The sequence below is a fragment of the Bufo gargarizans genome, chromosome 2 (genome assembly GCF_014858855.1).
Source record: "Bufo gargarizans isolate SCDJY-AF-19 chromosome 2, ASM1485885v1, whole genome shotgun sequence".
In the NCBI taxonomy this organism is placed as follows: domain Eukaryota; kingdom Metazoa; phylum Chordata; class Amphibia; order Anura; family Bufonidae; genus Bufo; species Bufo gargarizans.
The window spans coordinates 204,106,841-204,121,489 of NC_058081.1; the positions used below are offsets into that span (position 1 = coordinate 204,106,841).

At 45.1% G+C, this 14,649-nt stretch overlaps 1 protein-coding gene across 7 annotated transcripts in view; it reads right to left on the bottom strand.

Moving 5' to 3' along the window:
- PPP6R2 (protein phosphatase 6 regulatory subunit 2) overlaps window positions 1-14,649 on the bottom strand; it is a 182,951-nt gene that overhangs the window by 105,652 nt on the left and 62,650 nt on the right. For all 7 annotated transcript variants that reach the window (XM_044279927.1, XM_044279924.1, XM_044279925.1 and 4 more), the window contains exons 8-10: window positions 11,733-11,846; window positions 8,732-8,861; window positions 2,665-2,817 (exon numbers count right to left, since the gene is read on the bottom strand). In XM_044279927.1, coding sequence (XP_044135862.1) covers window positions 2,665-2,817; window positions 8,732-8,861; window positions 11,733-11,846 — 397 coding nt within the window. The remainder of the gene's footprint in view (window positions 1-2,664; window positions 2,818-8,731; window positions 8,862-11,732; window positions 11,847-14,649) is intronic.

Genomic DNA, 14,649 nt, shown 5'->3' on the forward strand with positions numbered 1-14,649 from the left:
GGACCAAGTCTTCTGGTGGTCTGCCAGGCCCCTTGGAAATAGTGATGAGAGTAATGCACTCCCCACCCCCAAGGACTTGCATCTGTAGTGATGAACACCTGTTCCTCCGAATTCCATGGAATTCCCTGGCATAGGTGACTTACTTGTTTCCACCACAGAAGACTCTGGTTTAACGTAAAGGGAATCAGAACTGTTTGTTCCAATGAACTTTGGTTTCTGTCCCAGCAGGCTAATATCCACTGTTGCTGAGTTCGAGAGTGGAACTGAGCCCACTTTACTGCAGGGATGCAAGAGGTCAAGGTCCCTTGTAGTCTCATAGCTTCAAGGTTGATCTTATTGTTTCCATTTTGAATTTGTTGTACTGTATGAACTTGTTTAAGTTTTTTAGGTTTATTATTAACCAAAATTTCCCGTCTGTTTTTTTTTACTAGAAAAACGGTTGAATAATATCCCTGACCTTTTTGAGAATAGGGAACCGGAATTATGGCTTTTTGAGCCAGTAGCTTCCGAATCCCTTCTTCCAGATTTGTTTGGAGAACAGCTGTTTTTTTTTTTTTTTTTTTTGAATGGGAGTTACCCTGAAAATATTTGAGGGAGGAGGAAGACGGAAAACTATTTTGTAGCCTTCTGATATTGTATTTAAGACCCAAAGGTTTGTTGACTTTGCTTGAAAGGGGGTCCCTTTTTTTAACCCTCCGAAAGGGAAATTTCCTTTTCCCGGAATCTCTGGGAAAGGTCTACTTTGAATCGGAAGCCTTTTCTAGGATGGACTCTAAATCTTCTCCAAACAACAAATTACCATGAAAAGGTAAGGTACATAACTTTAATTTTGAACTGACCTCACCTGACCAAGACTTTAACCAGAGGGACCTTCTTGCCACGACCGCTAACCCAGATGCCTTTGCAGCTATCCTGACAGATTCCGCAGTGGAATCTGATAGGAAATCCACAGCTTTAATTAAGAGCGGAAAGGAATCTTTTAGATCACCATATGTATTTCCGCTTTTCAGTCAGGATTCTAACTGCGTGAGCCATTTCTTTAGTGATCTGGATACTGAAGTTGCAGCTAGGTTTGGTTTGAACAGGGCCGCACAAGCTTCCCATGTCTTTTTGAGGGTCTGATCCGTCTTTTTATCCATGGGGTCCCTTAATGATCCCATGTCTTCAAATGGTAAGGCGTTTGGACCCTTCACTAATTTAGATAGGGAAACGTCTATCTTAGGACAGGTAGTTAAAAGAGCTTCATCTTCACTAGAAAAGGGGAGCCGTCGCCTTATTGTCTTAGGAATGAATAGTTTCCTATCCGGGGATCTCTATACCCTTTTAATTAGATCGTGCATGTTTTTATGTACCGGAAAGCCTCGGTTAGACCTCTGCTCAAATCCACTGAACATCTCGTCATGGACTGGTCTACAGATTTTTCTGAATCCGAACCAGAATCTTCAGCCTGATTCTGAATCCCCCTCGCTGGTCCCTGCGCCTGTTTGGAGCAGGAAGGGATTAATGAGGTATCTGACATAGCAGCCCTGATTTCTTCCCTAATTGTGTTTTTAAGTTCTTCTTTTAGGGACGGAACTAAATCCTTAGAAATGTTGTCAGTGCATTTTTTACACACTTTCCTAGTAGAGGAATCAGAAAGTTTAACAGAACAGAGACTGCACTTTTTTGCCCTCTGACTAGATTTTGCTTTCTGAGCACTCTCTTTCTCTGACACACATACAGAAAGAAAGAAAATACATAAGGGTTAACTTAACAGAATATACTGCCTTTACCCTTGTCCTGGCGACATTACTCACTGGTACGGATCCCTGAGTGGTCTCCATATTTCACCTGGATCCAGCATGATTTTAGGGTAAGAAGCCAGCTCACTGTTCCCCCTTAAATAGCTTTACCTTAAGACCTCAGATCAGAGGACGACCTCCGTCATAATCCTGCGCGATTTTGAATCTCCCGCCGCCGCCGGCATGCGATCCACCGCCCGGAAGTGCTCTCAGGCCCCATACCGGAAGTAAGCCTGTGGAACGCATGGAGCGCGTCCACTTCCGGTGAAGACACTGTGAGCGCCGGCCATGCCGGATCGCAGTGTGGAGTTTAGCAACCGACCGGAGGGACTCCCTGAGTGTCCGGCCCCACGTGGACCTGTCTGCCCGCGCTAGCAGCAGGTAAGAGACAGGTCTTTCAGAGCCCGTTTTCCCCAACTAGGGTCCGGACTCTGCTGCCTCCTCACATGGTAATCCTCTTCTTTCTTCATGGTCGGCGACCATAAGGGAAAACCTATCTCCTACCTGGAGGGACAGGAAGACACTGAGGAGGAGCCGGAGGAGGGTCAAATTTATACTTCCTGTCCCTACCTGGTTGGAGGCGGTCATCTCTCATGGTATGCCGTCATGGAGGATGAAAGGGAAAAAACAAAACTAACAAAAAGTGCATTAAAAAAAAAGAGCCATAGGGGGAAATTTATCAAAACCAGTGAAAAAGTGGCTAAGTTGCCCATAGCAACAAATCAGATTCCACTTTCATTAGCTGCTTTGGAAAATGAAATATGAAATCTGAGTGGCTTCTATAGGCATCTTTTTTCTTTACATCAGTTTTGATAAATCACACCCATAATGTGAAACCACTCTGACAGTGCATATGATTACAATTATTCTCAGAAGAGCTTACAAGTAACAGATCCATGGTTCGAAGTCTGCAGAGCTCCTGGTTAATACTGGACATATTAGCTTGAAGCAAGGCAGCAATGAGGCGAGCAGTATGAAGACGGGCATTTCCCAAAGGTTCTTCCAAAATGCCAATGGTGGTCAAGATAGATTCTTTCTGCATTAAAAGAAAAAATATATTTAAATCTGACTCCAATTTGAGGGGAAGGGAAAACGACACAGTTGCTTTGTGGCAGGACACACCAATTAGTTTTTTATTCAGCCATTAGCTGCAGCGGATGTCCATGAAGTGGCACCTGCAGCCATACGTACTGCAACCCTACCGTTTGCTCTTACCCTCAAGACTACAATAAACCATTAATAAGACCCTAAAAAAATGATTTGCTATTTAAATACATTGCTGTTGCCATCTGTAGCTATAGCCCCAGCTGCATTTGAGGTCAGGTCCACAGTTTCACATTACTATGCCTTTAGTTTGCTTAAAACAATGGATATAGCAATGGAGAGAGAAATACCTTTAAGAGAACCTGTCACCATAGAATGTTTATGCAATCTGCAGGCAGCATGTTATAGAGTAGGAGAAGCTGAGTGGATTGATATGGATTTTTTTGTGCTTTTTCCCCTTCCTGTAAACAGCTATCGGTACAGGAGGAGGTGTTATCAATGATAGTACTGTGTGTATAAGTGTGTATACATAGATGTCAGTGGTTTTATCAGTGATTGATAGCATTCTCTGTGTATGAGTGTGCATACAGAGATAGCTGTTAATCACTAACAACTACTCTCTCCCTGTACGGATGGGTATTCACAGCAGGTAAAAAAAAAAAGTAAAGATATAAATGTATAAAGTACAAGTTTTACTGAATCATTTCCCACCAAATTATATAAATCTGCTCAGCTCCTCCTGCTCTATAACATGGTGCTTTCCCTTTAAAGGATAAGCCACCAATGTCAGATGCAGGTCTCACCTTGGGAACCCACACCTTTCTCCAGAATGGGACCCACAAAGTGAGCAGAGGGCAGCTGCCTGCCTTAACCTTTGGGGTTCCGTTTTAGAGAAAGGTGCAGGAATCAGAGTTGGGACCCGCACCTATCTCTTTGTGATATGCCATTAAAGTCCCAGATGACCTAACCCATTTAAGGCTGGAAACACACATGCAGTGTTTATTTGTAAATCTGTTTATTAAAATTTTACATATAAAAGCATGAGGTCTACAGTGAACAAAATAATGACAAATAGAATGAACAATCCACCCTCCCATCCAACCCTCCTCATCTGTGTGCATTCAGCTCACTGAGTAACCTAAATGGCGTGTCAAGATGTAGACAATGAAATAGGATTACGCCCACTAAGAACTTCCAGAAGGTATCAGGAAGTGTGTTCAAAAACGAGATTTTTGTAAACTCACCTGTAAAATCTCTTTCTCGCTTTATTCATTGAGGGACACAGGACACTGGGTATAGCTTGCTGCTGCCACTAGGAGGCGACACTAGGCTGAAAACTGTTAGCTCCTCCCCGGCAGGCTATATCCCCTCCAGCCTGGAGAGATCACATCAGTTTGTGCTCTAGCAGTAGGAGAAGCAGAATTAAACTGAAAACCAACAGGAACTGCACACTGCCGTAAGACCGAACCAAAAACAAGGTCCCAACTGGCAAAACATTGACCCCACTTGTCGTGCAAAGAACATTGGGTGGGTGCTGTGTCCCGCAATGAATAAAGCGAGAAAGAGATTTTACAGGCGAGTTCACAAAAATCTAGTTTTCTCGCTCATATCATTGGGGGACACAGGACCGTGGGACGTCCTTAAGCAGTCCCTGGGGAGGGAAAAACAAATCCCCCGAAACAAGCCCCCTCATGGAAGTCACTACACTGCTACCTGCAAGACTCTGCGGCCAAGAGCAGCATCCGCCGAGGCTAAAGAATGCACTCAGTAAAATTTTGTGAAGGTGTGTAGGGAGGACCAAGTGAGGACCATGAGCCCAAGAAGCCCCAACCGCTCTGGTAGAGTGAGCCGTGATGCTGGGCGGAGTCACCTTGTCCCTGGGGCGATAGGCCTCGGCAATGGCCGACCGAATCCACCGGGCAATAGTTACCTTGAAAGCCGCCGATATCACAAACAGAGCATTCGTGCGCCTGAAAGGGGCCACAACAGACAGGTGATCGGACCAAAGACGGCCAGTGTATGCCGGAAAAAAATGGATAGGGCTCAGACCTGCCCTTTCAGGGAACTAAGAGCCATACCCAGTTCCAATCCGGACTGAAGAAACGCCAGTACCGTAGGAAGGGAAAACCTCCTGGAAGGAACACCGCGTTCCTCACAGAAGCGCAGGAAGGACTTCCAGGTCCGATAGTAAATCCTGGAAGAGGAGGGCTTTCTGGCCCTAATCATAGTTCGAATGACCGCATCAGAAAAAACCCTCAGCCACGCTGTTAAAAACCTCTAAACTCTGATAGAAGACTGGGCCCTGGGAGAGCAGGTCGGCTCTGAGCTGAAGAGGCCACGGAGCATTCCCCAGAAGAAGAATGAGCTCTGAGTACCAAGCTCGTCGAGGCCAGTCTGGGGCGATCAGAATTGTCTGGATGCCCTCAATCCTGATTCGGCACAGGATCCGAGGCAGGAGTGGTAAGGGGGGTGGGGGGGGGGGGAGACACGTAAAGGAACGAGAAGCTGTCCCATGGTGCCACGAGAGCGTCTACGTCGAACGCAGCTGGATCTCTTGCGCGAGACCAGAAGCACGGGAACTTGCGATTGAGTCTGGACGCCATCAAGTCTACTTCCGGACATCCCAACTGAAGACGTCCCAACTGAGAGCCTCGAACACCTCCAGATGGAGAGACCATTCCGCCGTGTCCACCGTTGTCCGGCTGACAAAATCTGCCGTCCAATTGTCCACTCCTGGAATGTAGACTGCCGAAATCACCGGAACATGGGATTCCGCCCACTGTAGAATCTTTGCAGACTCCTGCATCACTGCAAGGCTGCGAGTCCCCCCTTGGTGGTTGATGTAAGCCACAGCCGTGGCATTGTCCGATTGTACTCTGATCGGACGACCCTGCAGGAGGGGAGTCCAATGGCGAAGGGAGAGATAGATGGCCGGGAGTTCCAAGATGTTGATGGGCAGTTTGGACTCCGATGGAGACCAAACGCCCTGGACCGTTCGCGTGGCGACGAGCCCGCCCCAACCGCGGAGGCTGGCGTTGGTTGTAATAATCGTCCATGTCACTGGAAGGAAGGATTTCCCTGTAGTCAGGTGCGCAGTCGCGGTCCACCAACTGAGAGCCGAACGTGCTTGCCGAGACAGACGAATCCTGCGATCCAGAGATTTGTCCCAGGATGACAAAATGGCCCACTGAAAACACCTGGTGTGGAATAGAGAGAAAGGTATGGCTTCGAAGGAGGCCACCATCACGCCCAGCACCCGCATACAACTGCTGATGGACGTACTGCGGCGCTGGAGTTGCAGACGCACCGACCTCTGAATGTCCAGTCTCTTGTTCAGTGGCAGGCGCACCACGGCTGCACCTGAATCTAATATCATGCCAAGGAACCTGACCTGAGTGGCGGGAGACAGGAATGACTCAATGGGGTAGTGGGCGATGGTCCTATGTTTATAAATTATTGGATGGGAGATGCGGTTCTGTACCAGGTATACTTTGTAACTAGATTACGGGATTTTATCTACTTCTTGGACCATGGTTGACATTACTTGGGATACTCATGAAAGTAACTATTTGTCCGATCTTGTAATGCTATGGTATTTTGTCATCAACTGTTGCATGTATACTGTGCAGACTCTTTTCCTTTGTATTTTTGTGATTTTCCGAAAAATCTAATAAAAATTATCTGATTTAAAAGAAAAAAAAAAAAGGGACGGACCCTTTCGTTGGTCCTGAGTGGATGGTCTAGCCATAGAGGAGGCTGCCGGACGGGTGCCCAAAAACCGGCGAAAGGACAGGTAACGGAAGGATGGAACTCTAGGACGAAGGGAACGCTTCGCCTTGGGTTGAAGCAGATGGGTGCTTTTCCCACCAGTTGCTTCCGAAATAATCTGATCCAATAATAGAGACTCGGCAAAGGGAAGACTCGAAAGCGAGCGTTTAGAGGATGAATCTGCCACCCAGACTTTTAGCCATAGCTCTCGGCGGATAGATACCGCGAGAGCCGAGGAGCGGGCGACCATCATCCCCGCGTCCAGAGCCGCTTCACAGAGATACTTCCCTGCCTGCAAAATTTGTACCGCTAATGACTGGAGCTCCGCAGGGGGAAGAATGGCCACAAGGTCTTGGTTCAAATGGAGGGCCCACTCAGAGACCGCCTGGGCTACCCATGCAGAGGCGAAGATTGGTCGTAATGTTGAACCACTGGCTACAAAGATCAACTTAGAGAGTGAGTCAATCTACCAGGTCCTGGAGAGAGGAACCATCCGCCACCGGGATAGCTGTGTTTTTAGCCAGGCGAGCAACCGGTGGGTCCACCTTCGGAGGAGAGGCCCATTTTTCCACGCAATCAGCTGGAAAAGGGTAGAGCAGGTCCAATCGCTTTGGAACAATGAAGCGTAAACCTGGCTGGTCCCAAGCTTTTGTGACAACTACAGAAAAGTCGTTGTGTAATGGGAAGGACTTAGGGGTCTGCCTTGAACGCAAAAATGACACTCCCTGGTGGCTGGTGGAAGGAAGTACCTCCTAAACCTGGAAGGTGTCACGGATAGCAGAAATCAGGCTATCCACCATGGATGCAATCTGGGAAGACTGCTCCAAGTGCATCTCTGTATCTAAATCTGCAATCTCACTCTGTGGAATTAACCCTTTCCGTGCCCTTGTGGAAGGTCAAGGCGCCAACGACGGGTGGCAGGTGGGTGGATGAATTGCTACCCCTTACAGCAGGGACGGGAGGCAGGGAGAGAGTAGTAATACTCACCTGTCTTCATCTGTGATCTTCGCCCTTTAGTGTTGTTCCAGCAGAGCCACCACAACGACCGCTGGTAGAAAGCGACAGGGTTCCGGGCAGAGAAGGGCTGACGAGTAGGTGGCCCTCTTGCTGTCCTCCGCTTTGTCTTCTTGGGGGAGGCAGGGAGGTGGGACAACAGACACCTGCCAGCCTCCCAGGGAGACAGACGCCATGCAAATCTGTGCCCCATCCCGGAAACCTATATAAAAATATAGAAATAAAATTAATCAAAAAGAGCCACCCTACTAAGCAGGGAGGTCTGCCTCCTACGACACTAAGCTAACTGATGTGATCTCTCCAGGCTGGAGTGGGTATAGCCTGCTGGGGAGGAGCTAACAGTTTTCAGCCTAGTGTCGCCTCCTAGTGGCAGCAGCAAGCTATACCCACGGTCCTGTGTCCCCCAATGATATGAGTGAGAAATTAGAGATAAGTCGGGATTTAATTGTATTGGAAAGTGTATTAATAAAGATAGACAATTTTTCAAAGAAACATTTTGTCAGTGTTTCTGTATCCATGAGAGTATTCAGCCAATCCATTTTGAAAAGAAACATAACCTTATTCCTCACCCAAGAGATAGAGGGTAGAATGGGGTTATGGCAGCGACGCAAAATGCTTTTCCTACCAGCTGCAGCCCAGCTGTGTAACAAGCCTTAACATTTATAGCTAAAGTGAGTTGAGAATCAGAAAATATACTGAAAATAACCCACTGCGGGATCAAGGGGACATATGCAGTTTTTGATGCAGTTTTTGAAGCCAAATATAAAAGTGAATCCAGCAGGACTGCTTTAAAATTCAATTTGTGGCAAAAATTGCCACAAAACGTGTGTGACTCCTGACTAAACATTTTGGTCATCAACAATGAAAAAAGTAATTAAGTTCATAACACACAGGCAAGATTATAACTCTGGATCAGTACAAGGCAAGCAATGTAGTGTATTGAAAGTTATTGAATATTTTATTACCTACATTTAACGTAGTTTATACCAACTCTGAACTATATAGTGTTCAAATTTGAAAGCAACAATATAGATACCAGTACTTCTTATTTTTACAGTAAAGGTAACCAGATAAGGGTATTTTATAGTGCAGATAATGAATACAGGTGCAAAAAAAGGACTTACCTTAGGGGGATGCTGGAGCAAGTGATGAAAATCCTTTAGACGCGATTCTATGCCCTGAAGAACACTGCTACTGACCACTGCACTTGGCCTCTCATATCCCTGAGGAAGTGAATCCAAAAGAGGATCCACACTATGGACAGAAGAAAAAAAAAAGTTATGAGTAAAAAAGTTATGAGTAAATTGCACTAACAAAAGAGTTTAGCAATCTAGAAATGAAATTAAATGAGAAGCAATTTTTTAGATTCTAGTGTATAACTGGAAAGTGCAATGGTTTATGCAATTATTAAATTAGTTAATAAAATAACCAGCTAAGGGTACTTTCACACTTGCGGCAGAAGATTCCGGCAGGAGGTTCCGTTGCCGGAACTACCTGCCGGATCCGGCAATCTGGATGCAAACTGATGGCATTTGTCAGACGGACCCGGACGCGGATCCGTCTGACAAATGCTTTGAAATACCAGATCCATCTCTCCGGTGTCATCCGGAAAAACGGATCCAGTAATAATTCACTTCAATGTAAATTAATGCCAGATCGGCATTCCAGCAAGTGATCGGTATTTTTGACCTGAGAGAAAACTGCAGCATGCTGCGGTATTATCTCTAGGGGTGCACCGAAATTCCGGCGGCCGAAAATATCGGCCGAAAATGGGCCTAATCCATTTCGGCCGATATTGGTACATATCGGCAGAAAATAGCGGGGAGGGACTGGGAGGAGGAGCTGGGGGCCGGTGCGTTCACTGTGCTCCGGCCCCCAGCTCCAGTAGTTATAAAATGTGTACAATTAATAAGGATTCTATTCATGAGGCCCCTTCTGCAGTAGAACATTCAATATAGCCACATCCTACTCACAGGGCTGTTATCTTAATGCTGGCTGGATGGCACTGTTATGGGGTGGGTGGGGGTCTGTGGATGGCACTGTTATGGGGTGGGTGGGGGTCTGTGGATGGCACTGTTATAAATATCATTAAAAAAAAGTATTTTAAAAGTATTTGGGCAAAAAGGCAGTTTCGGTTTTCGGTCAAGGGCATCCTGAATTTTCGGTTTCGGACCAGAATTTTCATTTCGGTGCACCCCTAATTATCTCCGTCCAAAAAACGTAAGAGGGACTGAACTGATGCATCCTGAATGGAATGCTCTCCATTCAGAATGCATTAGGATAAAACTGATCAGTTTTTTTCCGGTATTAAGCTCCTGTGACAGAACTCAATACCGGAAAACAAAAACGCTAGTGTGAAAGTACCCCAACACTCTGAAACAGCACTGTCTACACAAGGGTGTCTTAGGTTTAATGGATAATCTGTCACGTTTCAAAGCTCTTTAAAAAAGTTGCAAATTGATTTAGTCACCTTTATGGAGGAGACCTATACTGCATAGTTTTTCCCCTATAACAAAATAATAGCAAAGACAGGTGCACTCTGCGGTCTTACTAAACCCTCAAACTGATTTTAAAATTGAGAGATTAGCCAACATGTCCTACCGTGTAGGATGTCTATTGTGGTACTTGTGGTCCTCCACCGTATGCATTTTTGCTGGAGATTGTCATTAGCAACGGGCCACAAGTGCAGGATTTGCTCCCCTACATATATGCACAACTGCATGTGGGTTTGAGCATCTCCTGCTAATACCACGCCATTCTTTTCAGTTTGTATACATAGAGATGCCTGGAGGTGTATAAACTCCAATTTAAATGTGCCTATTTTCCATCTACAAGCCACATATAGGTGCACCTGTGAGGCCTGGGCCATATCAGCTAGTCTTGAGTGGGACTCGCAGACTCCTCCCTCCTCCTATTGCAAGCATGGTTACATGCTGGAGGTAACTGGTGAGCTGTTTGTGAGTCGGCCTCATGCTCCTGTAATTTGCCCACTGGCTCCTGGTATTGCCCATATGGCTCAGGTAGGAGAGTGTTAGGTCCCGAGCTACTTGAGAAACCTTGGCGTGGTGCTCGGGCTCAGATATGTCCTACACCGTAAGACATGTTGGCTAATCTCTCAATTTTAAAATCAGTTTGAGGGTTTAGTGAGACCGCAGAGTGCACCTGTCTTTGCTATTATTTTGTTATATTGATTATCACATCCACATAATTGCTATCTTGTGTAGGATATCTATTGTGGTACTTGTGGTTCGATGCGGGAATCCTCCACCGTATGCATTTTTGCTGGTGATTGTCATTAGCAACGGGCCACAAGTGCAGGATTTGCTCCCCTATATATATATGCACAACTGCATGTGGGTTTGAGCACCTCCTGCTAATACCACGCCATTCTTTTCGGTTGGATTAACTTTTAAAGGGGTTGTCGTATCTCACACATAGAAGGCATATGGCTATGATATGCCACCAATGCCTCTGGGACCCGCTCATATCTCCATAACTTGCCCCCAAAGTGAATAAGAGTGCACTGTACATGAGCGGCCACCCTTGGCCATGTGCATTCTCCATTCACATTCACAGCAATATGCCACCAATGTATGAGATGACACAACCCTTTTAACTAGCACATGACAATTTATAAATTCTATCTGACTGCCAACTTTTTTACCAGAACTTTCAAATAGACATGGAATACTAAGTAGACAGATTAAAAGGAATCTGTGAGCTTTGAAACGCCCCAAACTGGAGTAGGTGGTGAATAGTGTAAGCGATGCCAAGTCTGGTTTTGTAATTTACATCTTCTCCTGTGCTCACACAAATAATGCGAAGTACTCAAAGAAGAGCACTCTCGATGCATTTTACTGCTGGTTTGTTGGAGCACAGCGTCAGAATGTATGAAGATAAAATTACATAATTGGAATCGGCTACATTGACACTATACACCATTTACCCTTGTTTGGGGGTTATTTCAGAGCTGACAGATGCCCTTTAATGAAGGAAACATTGTATTTTGCTTTATAACAGATGCCATATTATATTGATGAGTCTCTGGCTTTGACAGCGTGCACACTATAAGATTGTTGGCAAGCAAAGCTTCATTTATTATAGTCTATCTATAGAATGACAAACCTTGGTCTCCTGGTTTCCAGTAATGTCAGCAAAATTTGAGTCCCACACACAACACAGGTCTCGGATGGCTCTCCGTTAAACATGTTGTGCAAAAGTTGCTCTACACACGGTTGTCTACAAGTACAAAATCAACCAAATCTTTAGAATAAAAAAATACTTATAAAGTCCAACAACAAAAGCATAATAAAGTGTACCTGCCACTTGAGGTGATTTTTCTGATCAGTTTTCACTGAGCTAGTGGATGGACACTATCACATACACAGAAGAGGGGGACATTATAATGCAGTACGTAGTAGTGTGGCTGAAAATCCAGCACTGGAGTGAGATAGAAAACTGACTACAATCAGCAGCAGTATCTGTCTGTGTGTCTCTCTTCCTCTGATTCACCCCAGTAGCTTACTACCCTCCTCCCCTCCATGGACTTCTATAGGCGGCATGTAACCTGATCCCTCAGTGAGCTGAAAGTCCGTCATGTCTATGAAGGCGAATTTTAGCCATGAACTCAGGGTTGAATGATCAGTTAAGGACATAGGTGAGGAGAAGTAGCAGTTCATTAGTGGAGAAAGAGTAATTGGTTCCAGGATGACCATTGTATGTTGAAACCAAGTTGAGTAATTGGTTCCAAAGCCCCAAAATGTCATCCAAGATAAGAGAAAATGAAGGTTTAAGAAAAATTATCAGATAACTAAGACATACAGTACAGACCAAAAGTTTGGACACACCTTCTCATTCAAAGAGTTTTCTTTATTTTCATGACTATGAAAATTGTAGATTCACACTGAAGGCATCAAAACTATGAATTAATAAATGTGGAATTATATACATAACAAACAAGTGTGAAACAACTGAAAATATGTCATATTCTTGGTTCTTCAAAGTAGCCACCTTTTGCTTTGATTACTGCTTTGCCCACTCTTGGCATTCTCTTGGTGAGCTTCAAGAGGTAGTCACCTGAAATGGTTTTCACTTCACAGGTGTGCCCTGTCAGGTTTAATAAGTGGGATTTCTTGCCTTATAAATGGGGTTGGGACCATCAGTTGCATTGTGGAGAAGTCAGGTGAATACACAGCTGATAGTCCTACTGAATAGACTGCTAGAATTTGTATTATGGCAAGAAAAAAGCAGCCAAGTAAAGAAAAACGAGTGGCCATCATTACTTTAAGAAATGAAGGTCAGTCAGTCAGCTGAAAAATTGGGAAAACTTTGAAAGTAAGGGCTATTTGACCATGAAGGAGAGTGATGGGGTGCTGCGCCAGATGACCTGGCCTCCACAGTCACCGGACCTGAACCCAATCGAGATGGTTTGGGGTGAGCTGGACCGCGAAGTGAAGGCAAAAGGGCCAACAAGTGCTAAGAATCTCTGGGAACTCCTTCAAGACTGTTGGAAGACCATTTCAGGTGACTACTTCTTGAAGCTCATCAAGAGAATGCCAAGAGTGTGCAAAGCAGTAATCAAAGCAAAAGGTGGCTACTTTGAAGAACCTAGAATATGACATATTTTCAGTTGTTTCACACTTGTTTGTTATGTATATAATTCCACATGTGTTAATGCATAGTTTTGATGCCTTCATAGTCATGAAAATAAAGAAAACTCTTTGAATGAGAAGGTATGTCCAAACTTTTGGTCTGTACTGTATAAAACAAGTCCTTACATAAAACAGTCAGGAATAGCTACTAACTAGAACTAATACAGCTATTTTACCAGAGAAGTGGCACGAGTGGTTGGATCTGAGTCTGAGGCATTGTATGTTGAGTCTGGTTTCAACTTACAATGGGTCAGAAAAGACCATTGTATGTTGAAAATACTGTATACCGACTGTATCCCTGGGAGCACTGTACTAATAATTAGGATCAGTCACAATATGGCTGATCAACTGTAGTTAGGTACTTCGTACAAATGATCCGACCATCAAAATGCCAGACTAAACTGGCAGATCAGCACAAAGATGAAAAAAAAATATTGTGGCAAATGATTGGCCTTAAAAGGAATCTGTCACCTATTTTAAACCTATAATACTGTTAACATAGCAATGTGCAATAAAGTACCTTCATTTCTGCAGGTGTCCTCTTTCTTTTATTCAACTTTTCATTCAGATGAAAAAGCGATTTTTCTGATATGCAAATTAAGTCTCAAGGTGCCCAGAGGGGGGTTATTTCTCTGCTCTAGTGCCCAGTAATGCCCCCGACAATAACAAAAAATAGTTGTGGAATCGCACTCACCAGATCTCGAGGTCATCCGGCATGCAACACCCTACCTGGAGTCAAAGATTCATCAGGGCTCCTAAGTGACAAGTCCCAAGAAAGAAGATGGAGGCAGCATATCCGGTACAAAAATCCCTTTAATGGGAGCCGCCAAGGTGAACAAGCGTGCAGCAGGTCGTGACGTTTCGGCCTTTAGTCACAGCCTTTATCAAACACAATGTGAAATCTAAAAGTTCCTGCTTAAATACATTAAAAACACACCCACTCACACAGGAGTGGCCAATAACACAATTAATAAAATGCTGATGTCATCAAAGATGAGTACTCTTGTGCTCCTACATAGTGTCTAAGTATACACCCACCATGGGTATAAGATCCATTACCCCACATACCTTCATGGCGCACATGTTCCTAGGCGTCCCTTGGCAGACAGCACGCATGTTCGGGGAGGAGGGGTCACGCCACTGCATGACCAAATCTGGGTCACCTGATAGAGATAGAGTCTTCCAACCTCCATGTCACCAGCCGAAATCCGGCCGCGGTGACGTCATAGCTCCGCCCCCTCGTCGTCCAGCCAGCCCCGTGTTGCCAAGGACGCATACAGGATCCACCACCGCCTACATCAGTGACATGCAGCGGGAGACACCCACATTCACAACAGGGGTGCAGGCAGGCACGAACCACATAATGAATCAGTGTACCATGATACAGTGTG